The 21876-nt window shown below is 47.3% G+C and overlaps 1 protein-coding gene across 1 annotated transcript in view; it reads left to right on the forward strand.

The window, feature by feature from the left end:
- Positions 1–93: 93 nt before the first annotated feature.
- The window catches only part of LOC135535356 (monocyte to macrophage differentiation factor 2-like), a 39462-nt gene continuing 17679 nt past the window's right edge, over positions 94–21876 (forward strand). Inside the window, exons 1-5 of the mRNA XM_064962013.1 lie at positions 94–463; positions 13498–13576; positions 15711–15713; positions 18001–18161; positions 20890–20964. Of these exons, the coding sequence (XP_064818085.1) occupies positions 450–463; positions 13498–13576; positions 15711–15713; positions 18001–18161; positions 20890–20964 (332 nt within the window). The 5' untranslated portion in view covers positions 94–449. The remainder of the gene's footprint in view (positions 464–13497; positions 13577–15710; positions 15714–18000; positions 18162–20889; positions 20965–21876) is intronic.

Genomic DNA, 21876 nt, shown 5'->3' on the forward strand with positions numbered 1-21876 from the left:
CTCCAACCCAGTATCTCTGGCCGCTTAAAACAACATCATGACTTGGGTCCAGATTGAACCGTTACCGAATCCGGTAAAAAAAAAAAAAATATTAATAATAATAATAATGAAAGAAAAAATAAGTTTAAAAAAAATATTATTTTTTCTTCCGCGACGCAGGAAGACTGTTTTCCCTAGAAACCGTTTACATGGTTCGCACTTCCGGGTGTTGCCTGCTCTGAATCACGCGCATTATCGTCGCTGCAGCACCTTCGGCATCCCGGATACCAGTCGGTGATCACCAGCAGCATCGGGTTGAGATGTCTCTTTTAGATATCTAGTAGCAACACACCGCTGGAATCAAGACGGTCGAGAAAAAGCGCTGCTGAAACACACAACTCTGAAGACATATTTGTTATCGTTCCACCCACGTCTCTCTACTGTTGCTTTTTTCCCCCTTCACATTTTAAATGAATCTTGTAAGGTATGTGGTTTTGGGTTTTTATAAATTGCATCTAAATGTGTAAACATCACGACTCCCAGTTAATAGACGTTGTATCAACGTTTTGAATGTGTTGGTTTGATAATCCGAACAGACCGAAAACCAGCGGTGATGTTTCTAACCTATTTGGGACTCCCTGTGACTGCTGTCCTGTATTAGTTGGGTTTTATGCAACGCTATTATTAGGTACAATAGTGTAACGACCCTGGGTTTATAAGCGCGGATATCGACTGTGCCGCTTATAGCGCGCTGGACTTCGGGCTAGAAGGTCGAGGGTTCGAGTCCTGCTCCCTGCCCTTTCATTACAATATGATATAATGCTAATACACTGTTGGAATGGTTGAATGTCTGAGTTGGGTCTACGTCGCTCGGGAGCTGATCTGTTTTACAGTAGAATAACGAATACCGATTATGGTCCTTATGGATAATACCGGACCCCCTCTACTGCCCCGCGGGAACCCGACAGGACCGCGCAGGGACGTGTGACTTCTACTGATCTATTTTACATCAGTCTCTCTTGTACAGGCTGCACTGCCACGGCTAAGTTGTTTCCATGGGTTTCTGATTTAAAGTAGTTCTGTCATCAGATGACAACATCAGACTGATGCATTTACACCAGTAGACTTTTACAGGGGGGCTGGAGGGGGGGGGGGTTACCCCAGTTTGTCAGTAAGCAGGGGGTTCTGTACATCTGACTAATGGTGGAGTGGATAGTTCAATGTTAGCCTAGGTTACCGTGTGTGTGAATGGTGAGAGGAGATGACAGATACAGTGCCTTGCGAAAGTATTCGGCCCCCTTGAACTTTGCGACCTTTTGCCACATTTCAGGCTTCAAACATAAAGATATAAAACTGTATTGCTCTCTGCGCTTTTAACGGACCTCTGAGACTATCACAGTGCAGGTGCATTTATACGGAGACTTGATTACACACAGGTGGATTGTATTTATCATCATTAGTCATTTAGGTCAACATTGGATCATTCAGAGATCCTCACTGAACTTCTGGAGAGAGTTTGCTGCACTGAAAGTAAAGGGGCTGAATAATTTTGCACGCCCAATTTGTCAGTGTTTGATTTGTTAAAAAAGTTTGAAATATCCAATAAATGTCGTTCCACTTCATGATTGTGTCCCACTTGTTGTTGATTCTTCACAAAAAAATACAGTTTTATATCTTTATGTTTGAAGCCTGAAATGTGGCAAAAGGTCGCAAAGTTCAAGGGGGCCGAATACTTTTGCAAGGCACTGTAGGTAGTTGTCACTGTGTGTGTGTGTGAAACGGTGAGAGGAGATGACTGATAGGTAGTTGTCAGTGTGTGTGTATAATAGTTACTGTTACTACACACACTGACTACAGACAGACAGGTCTGGGCACATTGACTACAGACAGACAGACAGGTCTGGACGCACTGACTACAGACAGGTCTGGACGCACTGACTACAGACAGACAGACAGGTCTGGACACATTGACTACAGACAGACAGACAGGTCTGGGCACACTGACTACAGACAGGTCTGGGCACACTGACTACAGACAGACAGACAGGTCTGGACACACTGACTACAGACAGGTCTGGACGCACTGACTACAGACAGGTCTGGACGCACTGACTACAGACAGGTCTGGACGCACTGACTACAGACAGGTCTGGACACACTGACTACAGACAGACAGACAGGTCTGGACACACTGACTACAGATAGACAGACAGGTCTGGACACACTGACTACAGACAGACAGACAGGTCTGGGCACACTGACTACAGACAGACAGACAGGTCTGGACAGACAGACAGACAGGACACTGCAGTCAGAAAGAGAGGGTGTCACACACAGAGTCTGGACTAGGGGAAGCCCTGCTGGGCTTTGGCTCTGTGATCTGTTGGTCTGGCCTGGCCATGTGTGTGGCCTGGGGCTCAGGTCATTAACAGACAGGTCAGGCTCTGTGATCTGTTGGTCTGGCCTGGCCATGTGTGTGTGGCCTGGGGCTCAGGTCATTAACAGACAGGTCAGGCTCTGTGATCAGTTGGTCTGGCCTGGCCATGTGTGTGTGGCCTGGGGCTCAGGTCATTAACAGACAGGTTGATAACCTAATTAACAGAACTGCCATCTGTCTGTATAGGGAGGGAGGAGGGATGGATGGATGGAGGGGAGAGGGATGGATGGAGGGGAGAGGGATGGATGGATGGATGGATGGAGGGGAGAGGGATGGATGGAGGGGAGAGGGATGGATGGATGGAGGGGAGAGGGATGGATGGATGGATGGAGGGGAGGGATGGATGGAGGGGAGGGATGGATGGAGGGGAGGGATGGATGGAAAGAGGGGGTAGAGCGAGAGAGAGGGTAGAGATGGAACAAGAGAGAGGGTATAGATGGAACGAGAGAGAGGGTATAGATGGAATGAGAGAGAGGGTATAGATGGAATGAGAGAGAGGGTATAGATGGAACGAGAGAGAGGGTAGAGATGGAACGAGAGAGAGGGTAGAGATGGAACGAGAGAGAGAGTAGAGATGGAACGAGAGGGTAGAGATGGAACGAGAGGGTAGAGATGGAACGAGAGAGAGGGTAGAGATGGAACGAGAGAGATAGGGTAGAGATGGAACGAGAGAGAGAGGTAGAGATGGAACGAGAGAGAGAGGGTAGAGATGGAACGAGAGAGAGAGGGTAGAGATGGAACGAGAGAGAGAGGGTAGAGATGGAACGAGAGAGAGAGAGAGGGTAGAGATGGAACGAGAGAGAGAGGGTAGAGATGGAACGAGAGAGAGAGGGTAGAGATGGAACGAGAGAGAGAGAGGGTAGAGATGGAACGAGAGAGAGGGTAGAGATGGAACGAGAGAGAGAGGGTAGAGATGGAACGAGAGAGAGAGGGTAGAGATGGAACGAGAGAGAGAGGGTAGAGATGGAACGAGAGAGAGAGGGTAGAGATGGAACGAGAGAGAGAGGGTAGAGATGGAACGAGAGAGAGAGAGAGGGTAGAGATGGAACGAGAGAGAGAGAGATGAGACAACCTCAACCTACTGTATAGTGTTTAGAGAGAGACAACCTCAACCTACTGTATGGTGTTTAGAGACTAGAGAGGGACAACCTCAACCTACTTTATAGTGTTTAGAGACTAGAGAGAGACAACCTCAACCTACTTTATAGTGTTTAGAGAGAGACAACCTCAACCTACTTTATAGTGTTTAGAGAGAGACAACCTCAACCTACTGTATGGTGTTTAGAGACTAGAGAGGGACAACCTCAACCTACTTTATAGTGTTTAGAGACTAGAGAGGGACAACCTCAACCTACTGTATAGTGTTTAGAGACTAGAGACAACCTCAACCTACTTTATAGTGTTTAGAGAGAGACAACCTCAACCTACTGTATAGTGTTTAGAGAGAGACAACCTCAACCCACTGTATAGTGTTTAGAGAGAGACAACCTCAACCTACTGTATAGTGTTTAGAGACTAGAGAGAGACAACCTCAACCTACTGTATAGTGTTTAGAGAGAGACAACCTCAACCTACTGTATAGTGTTTAGAGAGAGAGACAACCTCAACCTACTTTATAGTGTTTAGAGAGAGACAACCTCAACCTACTGTATAGTGTTTAGAGACTAGAGAGGGACAACCTCAACCTACTGTATAGTGTTTAGAGAGAGACAACCTCAATCTACTGTATAGTGTTTAGAGAGGGACAACCTCAACCTACTTTATAGTGTTTAGAGAGAGACAACCTCAACCTACTTTATAGTGTTTAGAGAGAGACAACCTCAACCTACTTTATAGTGTTTAGAGAGGGACAAACTCAACCTACTTTATAGTGTTTAGAGACTAGAGGGACAACCTCAACCGACTGTATAGTGTTTAGAGACTAGAGACAACCTCAACCTACTTTATAGTGTTTAGAGAGAGACAACCTCAATCTACTGTATAGTGTTTAGAGAGGGACAACCTCAATCTACTTTATAGTGTTTAGAGAGGGACAACCTCAACCTACTTTATAGTGTTTAGAGTAGACAACCTCAATCTACTGTATAGTGTTTAGAGAGGGACAACCTCAACCTACTTTATAGTGTTTAGAGAGGGACAACCTCAACCTACTTTATAGTGTTTAGAGAGAGACAACCTCAACCTACTTTATAGTGTTTAGAGAGAGACAACCTCAACCTACTTTATAGTGTTTAGAGAGGGACAACCTCAACCTACTGTATAGTGTTTAGAGACTAGAGACAACCTCAACCTACTTTATAGTGTTTAGAGAGAGACAACCTCAACCTACTTTATAGTGTTTAGAGAGGGACAACCTCAACCTACTTTATAGTGTTTAGAGAGAGACAACCTCAACCTACTTTATAGTGTTTAGAGAGGGACAACCTCAACCTACTGTATAGTGTTTAGAGACTATAGAGGGACAACCTCAACCTACTGTATAGTGTTTAGAGACTAGAGAGGGACAACCTCAACCTACTGTATAGTGTTTAGAGAGAGACAACCTCAACCTACTTTATAGTGTTTAGAGAGAGACAACCTCAACCTACTGTATAGTGTTTAGAGACTAGAGAGGGACAACCTCAACCTACTTTATAGTGTTTAGAGAGAGACAACCTCAACCTACTTTATAGTGTTTAGAGAGAGACAACCTCAACCTACTTTATAGTCTTTAGAGAGAGACAACCTCAACCTACTGTATAGTGTTTAGAGAGAGACAACCTCAACCTACTTTATAGTGTTTAGAGAGGGACAACCTCAACCTACTTTATAGTGTTTAGAGACTAGAGACAACCTCAACCTACTTTATAGTGTTTAGAGAGAGACAACCTCAACCTACTTTATAGTGTTTAGAGAGAGACAACCTCAACCTACTTTATAGTGTTTAGAGAGAGACAACCTCAACCTACTTTATAGTGTTTAGAGAGAGACAACCTCAACCTACTTTATAGTGTTTAGAGACTAGAGAGGGACAACCTCAACCTACTGTATAGTGTTTAGAGACTAGAGAGGGACAACCTCAACCTACTGTATAGTGTTTAGAGAGAGACAACCTCAACCTACTGTATAGTGTTTAGAGAGAGACAACCTCAACCTACTGTATAGTGTTTAGAGAGAGACAACCTCAACCTACTGTATAGTGTTTAGAGACTAGAGAGGGACAACCTCAACCTACTGTATAGTGTTTAGAGAGACAACCTCAACCTACTGTATAGTGTTTAGAGACTAGAGAGGGACAACCTCAACCTACTGTATAGTGTTTAGAGACTAGAGAGGGACAACCTCAACCTACTGTATAGTGTTTAGAGAGACAACCTCAACCTACTGTATAGTGTTTAGAGAGAGACAACCTCAACCTACTGTATAGTGTTTAGAGACTAGAGACAACCTCAACCTACTGTATAGTGTTTAGAGACTAGAGAGGGACAACCTCAACCTACTGTATAGTGTATAGAGACTAGAGACAACATCAAACTACTGTATAGTGTTTAGAGAGACAACCTCAACCTACTTTATAGTGTTTAGAGACTAGAGAGGGACAACCTCAACCTACTGTATAGTGTTTAGAGAGAGACAACCTCAACCTACTGTATAGTGTTTAGAGAGAGACAACCTCAACCTACTGTATAGTGTTTAGAGACTAGAGAGAGACAACCTCAACCTACTGTATAGTGTTTAGAGACTAGAGAGAGACAACCTCAACCTACTGTATAGTGTTTAGAGAGAGACAACCTCAACCTACTTTATAGTGTTTAGAGACTAGAGAGAGACAACCTCAACCTACTGTATAGTGTTTAGAGGGACAACCTCAACCTACTGTATAGTGTTTAGAGAGAGACAACCTCAACCTACTGTATAGTGTTTAGAGACTAGAGAGGGACAACCTCAACCTACTGTATAGTGTTTAGAGAGACAACCTCAACCTACTGTATAGTGTTTAGAGACTAGAGAGGGACAACCTCAACCTACTGTATAGTGTTTAGAGACTAGAGGGACAACCTCAACCTACTGTATAGTGTTTAGAGAGACAACCTCAACCTACTGTATAGTGTTTAGAGAGAGACAACCTCAACCTACTGTATAGTGTTTAGAGACTAGAGACAACCTCAACCTGCTGTATAGTGTTTAGAGAGAGACAACCTCAACCTACTTTATAGTGTTTAGAGACTAGAGAGGGACAACCTCAACCTACTGTATAGTGTTTAGAGAGGGACAACCTCAACCTACTGTATAGTGTTTAGAGAGAGACAACCTCAACCTACTGTATAGTGTTTAGAGACTAGAGAGAGACAACCTCAACCTACTTTATAGTGTTTAGAGAGGGACAACCTCAACCTACTGTATAGTGTTTAGAGAGAGACAACCTCAACCTACTTTATAGTGTTTAGAGAGAGACAACCTCAACCTACTTTATAGTGTTTAGAGACTAGAGAGAGACAACCTCAACCTACTGTATAGTGTTTAGAGAGAGACAACCTCAACCTACTGTATAGTGTTTAGAGAGAGACAACCTCAACCTACTGTATAGTGTTTAGAGAGAGACAACCATCAACCTACTTTATAGTGTTTAGAGACTAGAGAGAGACAACCTCAACCTACTGTATAGTGTTTAGAGAGAGACAACCTCAACCTACTGTATAGTGTTTAGAGAGAGACAACCTCAACCTACTGTATAGTGTTTAGAGACTAGAGAGGGACAACCTCAACCTACTGTATAGTGTTTAGAGACTAGAGAGGGACAACCTCAACCTACTGTATAGTGTTTAGAGAGAGACAACCTCAACCTACTGTATAGTGTTTAGAGACTAGAGAGACAACCTCAACCTGCTGAGTATTGTTTAGAGACTATAGAGAGACAACCTCAACCTACTGTATAGTGTTTAGAGAGGGACAACCTCAACCTACTGTATAGTGTTTAGAGAGAGACAACCTCAACCTACTTTATAGTGTTTAGAGACTAGAGAGAGACAACCTCAACCTACTGTATAGTGTTTAGAGAGGGACAACCTCAACCTACTGTATAGTGTTTAGAGAGAGACAACCTCAACCTACTGTATAGTGTTTAGAGACTAGAGAGACAACCTCAACCTACTGTGTATTGTTTAGAGACTATAGAGAGACAACCTCAACCTACTGTATAGTGTTTAGAGAGAGACAACCTCAACCCACTGTATAGTGTTTAGAGAGAGACAACCTCAACCTACTGTATAGTGTTTAGAGACTAGAGAGAGACAACCTCAACCTACTGTATAGTGTTTAGAGAGAGACAACCTCAACCTACTGTATAGTGTTTAGAGAGAGACAACCTCAACCTACTGTATAGTGTTTAGAGAGAGACAACCTCAACCTACTTTATAGTGCTTAGAGACTGGAGACAACCTCAACCTACTGTAGTGTTTAGAGAGGGACAACCTCAACCTACTGTATAGTGTTTAGAGAGGGACAACCTCAACCTACTGTATAGTGTTTAGAGAGGGACAACCTCAACCCACTGTATAGTGTTTAGAGAGAGACAACCTCAACCTACTGTATAGTGTTTAGAGACTAGAGAGAGACAACCTCAACCTACTGTATAGTGTTTAGAGAGAGACAACCTCAACCTACTGTATAGTGTTTAGAGAGAGACAACCTCAACCTACTGTATAGTGTTTAGAGAGAGACAACCTCAACCTACTGTATAGTGTTTAGAGAGAGACAACCTCAACCTACTGTATAGTGTGTTTAGAGAGAGACAACCTCAACCTACTGTATAGTGTTTAGAGAGGGACAACCTCAACCTACTGTATAGTGTAGAGAAGACAACCTCAACCTACTGTATAGTGAGAGGGACAACCTCAACCCACTGTATAGTGTTTAGAGAGAGACAACCTCAACCTACTGTATAGTGCTTAGAGACTAGAGTGGGACAACCTCAACCTACTGTATAGTGTTTAGAGAGGGACAACCTCAACCTACTGTATAGTGTTTAGAGACTAGAGAGGGACAACCTCAACCTACTGTATAGTGTTTAGAGAGAGACAACCTCAACCTACTGTATAGTGTTTAGAGAGAGACAACCTCAACCTACTGTATAGTGTTTAGAGAGAGACAACCTCAACCTACTGTATAGTGTTTAGAGAGAGACAACCTCAACCTACTGTATAGTGTTTAGAGAGAGACAACCTCAACCTACTGCATAGTGTTTAGAGAGAGACAACCTCAACCTACTTTATAGTGTTTAGAGACTAGAGAGGGACAACCTCAACCTACTGTATAGTAGGTCTGCTCCTAGGGAAGCTGATCCTCGGTCTGCTCCTAGGGAAGCTGATCCTCGGTCTGCTCCTAGGGGAAGCTGATCCTCGGTCTGCTCCTAGGGGGAAACTGATCCTAGGTCTGCTCCTAGGGGAAACTGATCCTCGGTCTGCTCCTAGGGGAAACTGATCCTCGGTCTGCTCCTAGGGGAAGCTGATCCTCGGTCTGCTCCTAGGGGAAGCTGATCCTCGGTCTGCTCCTAGTGGAAACTGATCCTCGGTCTGCTCCTAGGGGAAGCTGATCCTCGGTCTGCTCCTAGGGGAAGCTGATCCTCGGTCTGCTCCTAGGGGAAACTGATCCTCGGTCTGCTCCTAGGGGAAGCTGATCCTCGGTCTGCTCCTGGGGGAAACTGATCCTCGGTCTGCTCCTAGGGGAAGCTGATCCTAGGTCTGCTCCTAGGGGAAACTGATCCTCGGTCTGCTCCTGGGGGAAACTGATCCTAGGTCTGCTCCTAGAGGAAGCTGATCCTCGGTCTGCTCCTAGGGGAAACTGATCCTCGGTCTGCTCCTAGGGGAAACTGATCCTCGGTCTGCTCCTAGGGGAAACTGATCCTCGGTCTGCTCCTAGGGGAAGCTGATCCTCGGTCTGCTCCTAGGGGAAACTGATCCTAGGTCTGCTCCTAGGGGAAACTGATCCTCGGTCTGCTCCTAGGGGAAACTGATCCTCGGTCTGCTCCTGGGGGAAACTGATCCTCGGTCTGCTCCTGGGGGAAACTGATCCTCGGTCTGCTCCTAGAGGAAGCTGATCCTCGGTCTGCTCCTAGGGGAAGCTGATCCTCGGTCTGCTCCTAGGGGAAGCTGATCCTCGGTCTGCTCCTAGGGGAAGCTGATCCTCGGTCTGCTCCTAGGGGAAACTGATCCTCGGTCTGCTCCTAGGGGAAGCTGATCCTCGGTCTGCTCCTAGGGGAAACTGATCCTCGGTCTGCTCTAGGGGAAGCTGATCCTCGGTCTGCTCCTAGGGAAGCTGATCCTCGGTCTGCTCCTAGGGGAAGCTGATCCTCGGTCTGCTCCTAGGGGAAGCTGATCCTCGGTCTGCTCCTAGGGGGAAGCTGATCCTCGGTCTGCTCCTAGGGGAAACTGATCCTCGGTCTGGGGGAGCTGATCCTCGGTCTGCTCCTAGGGGAAGCTGATCCTCGGTCTGCTCCTAGGGGAAACTGATCCTCGGTCTGCTCCTAGGGAAACTGATCCTCGGTCTGCTCCTAGGGGAAACTGATCCTCGGTCTGCTCCTAGGGGAAACTGATCCTCGGTCTGCTCCTAGGGAAACTGATCCTCGGTCTGCTCCTAGGGGAAGCTGATCCTCGGTCTGCTCCTAGGGGAAGCTGATCCTCGGTCTGCTCCTAGGGGAAACTGATCCTCGGTCTGCTCCTAGGGGAAGCTGATCCTCGGTCTGCTCCTAGGGGAAACTGATCCTCGGTCTGCTCCTAGGGGAAGCTGATCCTCGGTCTGCTCCTAGTGGAAACTGATCCTCGGTCTGCTCCTAGAGGAAGCTGATCCTCGGTCTGCTCCTAGGGGAAACTGATCCTCGGTCTGCTCCTAGGGGAAACTGATCCTCGGTCTGTAACTAGGGAAGCTGATCCTCGGTCTGCTCCTAGGGAAACTGATCCTCGGTCTGCTCCTAGTGGAAACTGAACCCCGGTCTGCTCCTAGGGGAAACTGAACCCCAGAACACATTATAGAGACTTACTGGGCCAGGAGTCTGTGTGTGATAGACTGGGGTTGAACCCCGTGACTGTTAGCCACTTGAGCTAAAGCCCTGGGAGCTAATGCAACTCTTCATGTGTGTGTGCGCAGTGGTGACAGTATCTCTGTTCTTTCACAGAGACAGGAACACACACACACACACACACACACAGACACACACACACACACACACACACAGACACACACACACACACACACACACACACACACACACACACACACACACACACACACACACAGCCTCTTTCTTTGTGGCCCAGATATAACCTCTGACGTTACACACACACCCTGTCTACGTGTGTGTGTGTGTGTGTTCCTGTCTCCGCACATCCTCTTTTCTTCATTCTGATTTAATCACTGAAAGGAAAGGAGGGAGAGATGGATCTGGGAGTGAGGAGAAGGAGATGGAGGGAGAGGGTGATGGATCTGGGAGTGAGGAGAAGGAGACGGGGATGGAGGGAGAGGGTGATGGATCTGGGAGTGAGGAGAAGGAGACGGGGATGGAGGGAGAGGGTGATGGATCTGGGAGTGAGGAGAAGGAGGGAGAGGAGAGATGGATCTGGGAGTGGGGAGGAGAAGGAGGGAGAGGGTGATGGATCTGGGAGTGAGGAGAAGGAGACGGGGATGGAGGGAGAGGGTGATGGATCTGGGAGTGAGGAGAAGGAGGGAGAGGAGAGATGGATCTGGGAGTGGGGAGGAGAAGGAGGGAGAGGGTGATGGATCTGGGAGTGAGGAGAGGGTGATGGGATCTGGGAGTGGGGAGAAGGAGATGGAGGGAGAGGGTGATGGATCTGGGAGTGAGGAGAAGGAGACGGGGATGGAGGGAGAGGGTGATGGATCTGGGAGTGAGGAGAGGGTGATGGGATCTGGGAGTGAGGAGAGGGTGATGGGATCTGGGAGTGAGGAGAGGGTGATGGGATCTGGGAGTGAGGAGAGGGTGATGGGATCTGGGAGTGAGGAGAAGGAGAAGGGGAAAAGGGAGTTTTCAGTGACGTAAAAAATTCCTTGCCCGGGGGTTTCCATGGCTACAGTGACATCACCACACGACAGCTACTTGTGTGTGTGAGAGAGACAGACCTCTTATTTCTGCCTCAGTCGATCCATGGTTACTGGCAGTTGCCAGGCAACTGTAGTCATGGCAAAAAGCAGGTTTCTGAGAGAGAGAGATTCCAGAACTCTGAAAGAACATCTCTGATTGTCATCAGACAAAACAAACACAGACTGGTGGAGGGAGGTGGAGAGAAAGAACAAAAACAGACTGATGGAGGTGGAGAGAAAGAACACACACAGACTGATGGAGGTGGAGAGAAAGAACACACACAGACTGATGGAGGTGGAGAGAGAGAACAAACACAGACTGATGGAGGTGGAGAGAGAGAACAAACACAGACTGATGGAGGTGGAGAGAGAGAACAAACACAGACTGATGGAGGTGGAGAAAGAGAACAAACACAGACTGATGGAAGTGGAGAAAGAGAACAAACACAGACTGATGGAGGGAGGTGGAGAGAGAGAACAAACACTGACTGATGGAGGGAGGTGGAGAGAGAGAACAAACACAGACTGATGGAAGTGGAGAGAGAGAACAAACACAGACTGATGGAGGTGGAGAGAGAGAACAAACACAGACTGATGGAGGTGGAGAGAGAGAACAAACACTGACTGATGGAGGGAGGTGGAGAGAGAGAACAAACACAGACTGATGGAAGTGGAGAAAGAGAACAAACACAGACTGATGGAGGTGGAGAGAGAGAACAAACACAGACTGGTGGAGGTGGAGAGAAAGAACACACACAGACTGATGGAGGTGGAGAGAGAGAACAAACACAGACTGATGGAGGGAGGTGGAGAGAGAGAACAAACACTGACTGATGGAGGGAGGTGGAGAGAGAGAACAAACACAGACTGATGGAAGTGGAGAGAGAGAACAAACACAGACTGATGGAGGTGGAGAGAGAACAAACACAGACTGATGGAGGTGGAGAGAGAGAACAAACACTGACTGATGGAGGGAGGTGGAGAGAGAGAACAAACACAGACTGATGGAAGTGGAGAAAGAGAACAAACACAGACTGATGGAGGTGGAGAGAGAGAACAAACACAGACTGGTGGAGGTGGAGAGAAAGAACACACACAGACTGATGGAGGTGGAGAGAGAGAACAAACACAGACTGATGGAGGTGGAGAGAGAGAACAAACACAGACTGATGGAGGTGGAGAGAGAGAACAAACACAGACTGATGGAGGTGGAGAAAGAGAACAAACACAGACTGATGGAGGTGGAGAAAGAGAACACACACAGACTGATGTAGGTGGAGAGAGAGAACCAACACAGACTGATGGAGGTGGAGAGAGAGAACAAACACAGACTGATGGAGGTGGAGAGAGAGAACAAACACAGACTGATGGAGGTGGAGAGCGAGAACAAACACAGACTGATGGAGGTGGAGAGAGAGAACAAACACAGACTGATGGAGGTGGAGAGAGAGAACAAACACAGACTGATGGAGGTGGAGAAAGAGAACACACACAGACTGATGGAGGTGGAGAGAGAGAACCAACACAGACTGATGGAGGTGGAGAGAGAGAACAAACACAGACTGATGGAGGTGGAGAGAGAGAACAAACACAGACTGATGGAGGTGGAGAGCGAGAACAAACACAGACTGATGGAGGTGGAGAGAGAGAACAAACACAGACTGATGGAGGGAGGTGGAGAGAGAGAACAAACACAGACTGATGGAGGTGGAGAGAGAGAACAAACACAGACTGATGGAGGGAGGTGGACTGGCTGACTGATTGTCTGACTGTCAGAACGCTGATTGTCTGACTGGCTGACTGCCAGAATGCTTATTGTCTGATTGGCTGACTGTCTGATTGGCTGACTGTCTGATTGGCTGACTGTCAGAACGCTGACTGTCTGATTGGCTGACTGTCTGATTGGCTGACTGTCAGAACGCTGACTGTCTGATTGGCTGACTGTCAGAACGCTGACTGTCTGATTGGCTGACTGTCTGATTGTTCTGTTTGTTGTCTGTTCTGAATTCCAGATTTATGAATAGCAGAGTTCCGTCCAATAAGAGGTATCAACCCACAGACTATGAACATGCTGCGAACTGTGCTACACACGTGAGACACACACACAGACACACACACACACACACACACACACACACACACACACACACACACACACACACACACACACACACACAGTAACACACACACACACACACACACACACACAGTAACACACACACACAGTAACACAGTAACACACACACAGTAACACACACACAGTAACACACAGTAACACACAGTAACACACAGTAACACACAGTAACACACAGTAACACACAGTAACACACACACACACACACAGTAACACACACACACACAGTAACACACAAAGTAACACACACACACACAGTAACACACACACACACACAGTAACACACACACACACAGTAACACACACACACACAGTAACAGACACACACACACACAGTAACACACACACACACACACAGTAACACACACACACACACAGTAACACACACACACAGTAACACACACAGCGTGAGACACACACAGTAACACACACAGCGTGAGAAACACACAGCGTGAGACACACACAGTAACACACACACAGTAACACACACACAGTAACACACACACAGTAACACACACACAGTAACACACACACAGTGACACATGTTGTGTTTGGGTGGTCCTGGGAGTTGAACCAACAGAGGACCACCGTGTTATGTTTGGGTGGTCCTGGGAGTTGAACCAACAGAGGACCACCGTGTTATGTTTGGGTGGTCCTGGGAGTTGAACCCACAGAGGACCACCGTGTTATGTTTGGGTGGTCCTGGGAGTTGAACCCACTGAGGACCACCGTGTTATGTTTGGGTGGTCCTGGGAGTTGAACCCACAGAGGACCACTGTGTTATGTTTGGGTGGTCCTGGGAGTTGAACCCACTGAGGACCACCATGTTATGTTTGGGTGGTCCTGGGAGTTGAACCCACTGAGGACCATCATGTTATGTTTGGGTGGTCCTGGGAGTTGAACCAACAGAGGACCACCATGTTATGTTTGGGTGGTCCTGGGAGTTGAACCCACAGAGGACCATTGTGTTATGTTTGGGTGGTCCTGGGAGTTGAACCCACTGAGGACCACCATGTTATGTTTGGGTGGTCCTGGGACTTGAACGCACAGAGGACCACCGTGTTATGTTTGGGTGGTCCTGGGAGTTGAACCCACAGAGGACCATCGTGTTATGTTTGGGTGGTCCTGGGAGTTGAACCCACTGAGGACCACCGTGTTATGTTTGGGTGGTCCTAGGAGTTGAACCCACAGAGCTACAGAGGACCACCGTGTTATGTTTGGGTGGTCCTGGGACTTGAACCCACAGAGGACCACCGTGTTATGTTTGGGGCGTCCTGGGACTTGAACCCACAGAGGACCACCGTGTTATGTTTGGGTGGTCCTGGGAGTTGATCCCACTGAGGACCACCGTGTTATGTTTGGGTTGTCCTGGGACTTGAACCCACAGAGGACCACCGTGTTATGTTTGGGTGGTCCTGGGAGTTGAACCCACTGAGGACCACCGTGTTATGTTTGGGTGGTCCTAGGAGTTGAACCCACAGAGCTACAGAGGACCACCGTGTTATGTTTGGGTGGTCCTGGGAGTTGAACCCACAGAGGACCACCATGTTATGTTTGGGGCGTCCTGGGAGTTGAACCCACTGAGGACCACCGTGTTATGTTTGGGTGGTCCTGGGAGTTGAACCCACTGAGGACCACCGTGTTATGTTTGGGTGGTCCTGGGAGTTGAACCCACTGAGCTATAGAGGACCACTGTGTTATGTTTGGGTGGTCCTGGGAGTTGAACCCATTGAGGACCACCGTGTTATGTTTGGGTGGTCCTGGTCGTTGAACCCACAGAGGACCACCGTGTTATGTTTGGGTGGTCCAGGAGTTGAACCAACAGAGGACCACCGTGTTATGTTTGAGTGGTCCTGGGAGTTGAACCCACTGAGGACCACCGTGTTATGTTTGGGTGGTCCTGGGACTTGAACGCACAGAGGACCACCGTGTTATGTTTGGGGCGTCCTGGGAGTTGAACCCACTGAGGACCACCGTGTTATGTTTGGGTGGTCCTGGGAGTTGATCCCACTGAGGACCACCGTGTTATGTTTGGGTGGTCCTGGTCGTTGAACCCAAAGAGGACCACCGTGTTATGTTTGGGTGGTCCAGGGAGTTGAACCAACAGAGGACCACCGTGTTATGTCCTGGGAGTTGAACCCACTGAGGACCACCGTGTTATGTTTGGGTGGTCCTGGGACTTGAACCCACAGAGGACCACCGTGTTATGTTTGGGTGGTCCTGGGAGTTGATCCCACTGAGGACCACCGTGTTATGTTTGGGTGGTCCTGGGAGTTGAACCCACAGAGGACCACCGTGTTATGTTTGGGTGGTCCTGGGAGTTGAACCCACAGAGGACCACCGTGTTATGTTTTGGTGATCCTGGGACTTGAACCAACAGAGGACCACCGTGTTATGTTTGAGTGGTCCTGGGAGTTGAACCCACAGAGGACCACTGTGTTATGTGTGGGGGGTCCTGGGAGTTGAACCAACAGAGGACCACCGTGTTATGTTTGGGTGGTCCTGGGAGTTGAACCCACTGAGGACCACCGTGTTATGTTTGGGTGGTCCTGGGAGTTGAACCCACTGAGCTACAGAGAACCACCGTGTTATGTTTGGGTGGTCCTGGGAGTTGAACCCACTGAGCTACAGAGGACCACCGTGTTATGTTTGGGTGGTCCTGGGAGTTGAACCCACAGAGGACCACCGTGTTATGTTTGGGTGGTCCTGGGAGTTGAACACACTGAGGACCACCGTGTTATGTTTGGGTGGTCCTGGGAGTTGAACCCACAGAGGACCACTGTGTTATGTTTGGGTGGTCCTGGGAGTTGAACCCACAGAGGACCACCGTGTTATGTTTGGGTGGTCCTGGGAGTTGAACCCACTGAGGACCACCGTGTTATGTTTGGGTGGTCCTGGGAGTTGAACACACTGAGGACCACCGTGTTATGTTTGGGTGGTCCTGGGAGTTGAACACACTGAGGACCACCGTGTTATGTTTGGGTGGTCCTGGGAGTTGAACCCACTGAGGACCACCGTGTTATGTTTGGGTGGTCCTGGGAGTTGAACCCACAGAGGACCACTGTGTTATGTTTGGGTGGTCCTGGGAGTTGAACCCACTGAGGACCATCATGTTATGTTTGGGTGGTCCTGGGAGTTGATCCAACAGAGGACCACCATGTTATGTTTGGGTGGTCCTGGGAGTTGAACCCACAGAGGACCATTGTGTTATGTTTGGGTGGTCCTGGGAGTTGAACCCACTGAGGACCACCATGTTATGTTTGGGTGGTCCTGGGAGTTGAACCCACACCGTGTTATGTTTGGGTGGTCCTGGGAGTTGAACCAACAGAGGACCACCGTGTTATGTTTGGGTGGTCCTGGGAGTTGAACCAACAGAGGACCACCGTGTTATGTTTGGGTGGTCCTGGGAGTTGAACCCACAGAGGACCATCGTGTTATGTTTGGGTGGTCCTGGGAGTTGAACCCACTGAGGACCACCGTGTTATGTTTGTGTGGTCCTGGGAGTTGAACCCACAGAGCTACAGAGGACCACCGTGTTATGTTTGGGTGGTCCTGGGAGTTGAACCCACAGAGGACCACCATGTTATGTTTGGGGCGTCCTGGGAGTTGAACCCACTGAGGACCACCGTGTTATGTTTGGGTGGTCCTGGGAGTTGAACCCACTGAGCTATAGAGGACCACTGTGTTATGTTTGGGTGGTCCTGGGAGTTGAACCCACAGAGGACCACCGTGTTATGTTTGGGTGGTCCTGGGAGTTGAACCAACAGAGGACCACCGTGTTATGTTTGGGTGGTCCTGGGAGTTGAACCAACAGAGGACCACCGTGTTATGTTTGGGTGGTCCTGGGAGTTGAACCCACTGAGGAGCACCGTGTTATGTTTGGGTGGTCCTGGCAGTTGAACCCACTGAGGACCACCGTGTTATGTTTGGGTGGTCCTGGTCGTTGAACCCACAGAGGACCACCGTGTTATGTTTGGGTGGTCCAGGGAGTTGAACCAACAGAGGACCACCGTGTTATGTTTGGGTGGTCCTGGGAGTTGAACCCACTGAGGAGCACCGTGTTATGTTTGGGTGGTCCTGGGACTTGAACCCACAGAGGACCACCGTGTTATGTTTGGGGCGTCCTGGGACTTGAACCCACAGAGGACCACCGTGTTATGTTTGGGTGGTCCTGGGAGTTGATCCCACTGAGGACCACCGTGTTATGTTTGGGTGGTCCTGGGACTTGAACCAACAGAGGACCACCGTGTTATGTTTGAGTGGTCCTGGGAGTTGAACCAACAGAGGACCACCGTGTTATGTTTGGGTGGTCCTGGGAGTTGAACCAACAGAGGACCACCATGGTTGAATTTAATAATTTATTGTGTTCTATTTCCTGCAGCTGTGGGTAATCCCTAGCCTATTGGGCAGCTCTGTGCTGCACTTCCTGTCTGAGGACCAATGGGAGCGTGTCTCAGCCTGGCTCTATGGGGCGGGGCTTACCTCCCTCTTCCTCATCTCTACTCTGTTCCACACGGTGACCTGGAAGAAAAGCCACCTACGGTACACACAGTCACGCACAAAAACACGTTTTATTTCTCCCTCTCCCTCTTCCTCCATCCCCCTCCCCTCCCTCTCTCTCTCCCTCTTCCTCCATCCCCCCTCTCTCTCTCTCTCTCTCTCTCCCTCTCTCTTCCTCCATCCCTCTCCCTCTCTCACTCCCTCTTCCTCCATCCCCCCTCCCCCTCTCTCCCCTTCTCTCTCCCTCTCTCCCCCTCTCTCTCTTCCTCTCTCCCTCTCTCTCCCTCCCCCCCTCTCTCCCCTCCTCCTCTCCCCCTCTCTCTCTCCCCCTGTCTGTCTCTCTCCCCCTCTCTCTCTCCCTTCCCCCTGTCTCTCTCTCCCTCTCTCTCCACTCCCCCTCTCTTTCTCTCCCCCTGTCTCTCCCCCCCCCTCTCTCTCTCTCTCTCTCTCTCTCTCTCCCCCTCCCCCTCTCTCTCCCTCCCTCTCTGGGAGAGGATTAGGGTTATATTAATGTAATGGTGTTGTCATTACAGAGATGGTAGTGTTTGTCTCTGAAGGGTGTAAAGATATTATCATGTTATAACAGGGTTATTCTACGGGTCTGGTGTTATAACAGGGTTATTCTATGGGTCTGGTGTTATAACAGGGTTATTCTATGGGTCTGATGGTATAACAGGGTTATTCTATGGGTCTGGTGTTATAACGGTTATTCTATGGGTCTGGTGTTATAACGGTTATTCTATGGGTCTGTTATAACAGGGTTATTCTATGGGTCTGGTGTTATAACAGGGTTATTCTACGGGTCTGGTGTTATAACAGGGTTATTCTATGGGTCTGGTGTTATAACAGGGTTATTCTACGGGTCTGGTGTTATAACGGTTATTCTATGGGTCTGGTGTTATAACAGGGTTATTCTATGGGTCTGTTGTTATAACAGGGTTATTCTATGGGTCTGGTGTTATAACAGGGTTATTCTATGGGTCTGGTGTTATAACAGGGTTATTCTATGGGTCTGTTATAACAGGGTTATTCTATGGGTCTGGTGTTATAACAGGGTTATTCTATGGGTCTGATGTTATAACAGGGTTATTCTATGGGTCTGGTGTTATAACAGGGTTATTCTATGGGTCTGGTGTTATAACAGGGTTATTCTATGGGTCTGTTATAACAGGGTTATTCTATGGGTCTGGTGTTATAACAGGGTTATTCTATTGGTCTGGTGTTATAACAGGGTTATTCTATGGGTCTGGTGTTATAACAGGGTTATTCTATGGGTCTGGTGTTATAACAGGGTTATTCTATGGGTCTGGTGGTATAACAGGGTTATTCTATGGGTCTGGTGTTATAACAGGGTTATTCTATGGGTCTGTAATAACAGGGTTATTCTATGGGTCTGGTGTTATAACAGGGTTATTCTACGGGTCTGGTGGTATAACAGGGTTATTCTATGGGTCTGGTGGTATAACAGGGTTATTCTATGGGTCTGATGTTATAACAGGGTTATTCTATGGGTCTGGTGTTATAACAGGGTTATTCTATGGGTCTGGTGTTATAACAGGGTTATTCTATGGGTCTGTTGTTATAACAGGGTTATTCTATGGGTCTGATGTTATAACAGGGTTATTCTATGGGTCTGGTGTTATAACAGGGTTATTCTATGGGTCTGTTATAACAGGGTTATTCTATGGGTTTGGTGTTATAACAGGGTTATTCTATGGGTCTGGTGTTATAACAGGGTTATTCTATGGGTCTGATGTTATAACAGGGTTATTCTATGGGTCTGGTGGTATAACAGGGTTATTCTATGGGTCTGTTATAACAGGGTTATTCTATGGGTCTGGTGTTATAACAGGGTTATTCTACGGGTCTGGTGTTATAACAGGGTTATTCTATGGGTCTGGTGTTATACAAGGTTATTCTATGGGTCTGGTGTTATACAAGGTTATTCTATGGGTCTGGTGTTATAACAGGGTTATTCTATGGGTCTGGTGTTATAACAGGGTTATTCTATGGGTCTGATGGTATAACAGGGTTATTCTATGGGTCTGGTGTTATACAAGGTTATTCTATGGGTCTGGTGTAAAGATATTATCATGTTATAACAGGGTTATTCTATGGGTATGGTTAAGGGCAGCAGGTTGTATAATCAGGCTACCTGCCCACCTGTCTATAATAGGTAGTGTATATGGTTAAGGGCAGCAGGTTGTATAATCAGGCTACCTGCCCACCTGTCTATAAGGTTAGGGATAGGTAGTGTAAATGGTTAAGGGCAGCAGGTTGTATAATCAGGCTACCTGTCACCTGTCTATAATAGGTAGTGTAAATGGTTAAGGGCAGCAGGTTGTATAATCAGGCTACCTGTCTATAAGGTTAGGGATAGGTAGTTTATATGGTTAAGGGCAGCAGGTTGTATAATCAGGCTACCTGCCCACCTGTCTATAATAGGTAGTGTGTATGGTTAAGGGTAGCAGGTTGTATAATCAGGCTACCTGCCCACCTGTCTATAATAGGTAGTGTGTATGGTTAAGGGTAGCAGGTTGTATAATCAGGCTACCTGCCCACCTGTCTATAATAGGTAGTGTATATGGTTAAGGGTAGCAGGTTGTATAATCAGGCTACCTGCCCACCTGTCTATAATAGGTCGTGTATATGGTTAATGGCAGCAGGCTGTATAATCAGGCTACCTGCCCACCTGTCTATAAGGTTAGGGATAGGTAGTGTATATGGTTAATGGCAGCAGGTTGTATAATCATGTTCTGTGTCTCTCCAGGTCTGTGGAGCACTGTTTCCACATGTGTGACAGAATGGTGATCTATTTCTTCATAGCAGCCTCCTACGCCCCCTGGTGAGTCGGAGGTGCTACTGCAGCCTCATTGTCTAACTAGACTACACTACTGTCTCTATAACTAGACTACTGTCTCTATAGACTACACAACTGTCTCTATAGACTACACAACTGTCTCCATGGACTACACAACTGTCTCTATGACTACACTACTGCCTCTATAGACTACACTACTGTCTCTATAGACTACACTACTGTCTCTATAACTACACTACTGTCTCTATAACTACACTACTGTCTCTATAGACTACACTACTGTCTCTATAGACTACACTACTGTCTCTATAGACTACACTACTGTCTCTATAGACTACACTACTGTCTCTATAAGTACACTACTGTCTCTATAACTAGGCTACACCACTGTCTCTATAACTACACTACTGTCTCTATAGACTACACTACTGTCTCTATAACTAGACTACACTACTGTCTATATAGACTACACTACTGTCTATATAGACTACACACTGTCTCTATAACTACACTACTGTCTCTATAGACTACACTAATGTCTCTATAACTACACTACTGTCTCTATAACTACACTACTGTCTCTATAACTACACTACTGTCTCTATAACTAGACTACACTACTGTCTCTATAGACTACATTACTGTCTCTATAACTAGACTACACTACTGTCTATATAACTAGACTACACTACTGTCTCTATAGACAACACTACTGTCTCTATAACTACACTACTGTCTCTATAGACTACACTACTGTCTCTATAGGCTACACTACTGTCTCTATAACTAGACTACACTACTGTCTCTATAACTAGACTACACTACTGTCTCTATAACTAGACTACACTACTGTCTCTATAACTACACTACTGTCTCTATAACTACACTACTGTCTCTATAACTACACTACTGTCTCTATAACTACACTACTGTCTA

The sequence above is a fragment of the Oncorhynchus masou genome, unplaced genomic scaffold (assembly GCF_036934945.1).
Source record: "Oncorhynchus masou masou isolate Uvic2021 unplaced genomic scaffold, UVic_Omas_1.1 unplaced_scaffold_486, whole genome shotgun sequence".
Classification (NCBI taxonomy): domain Eukaryota; kingdom Metazoa; phylum Chordata; class Actinopteri; order Salmoniformes; family Salmonidae; genus Oncorhynchus; species Oncorhynchus masou.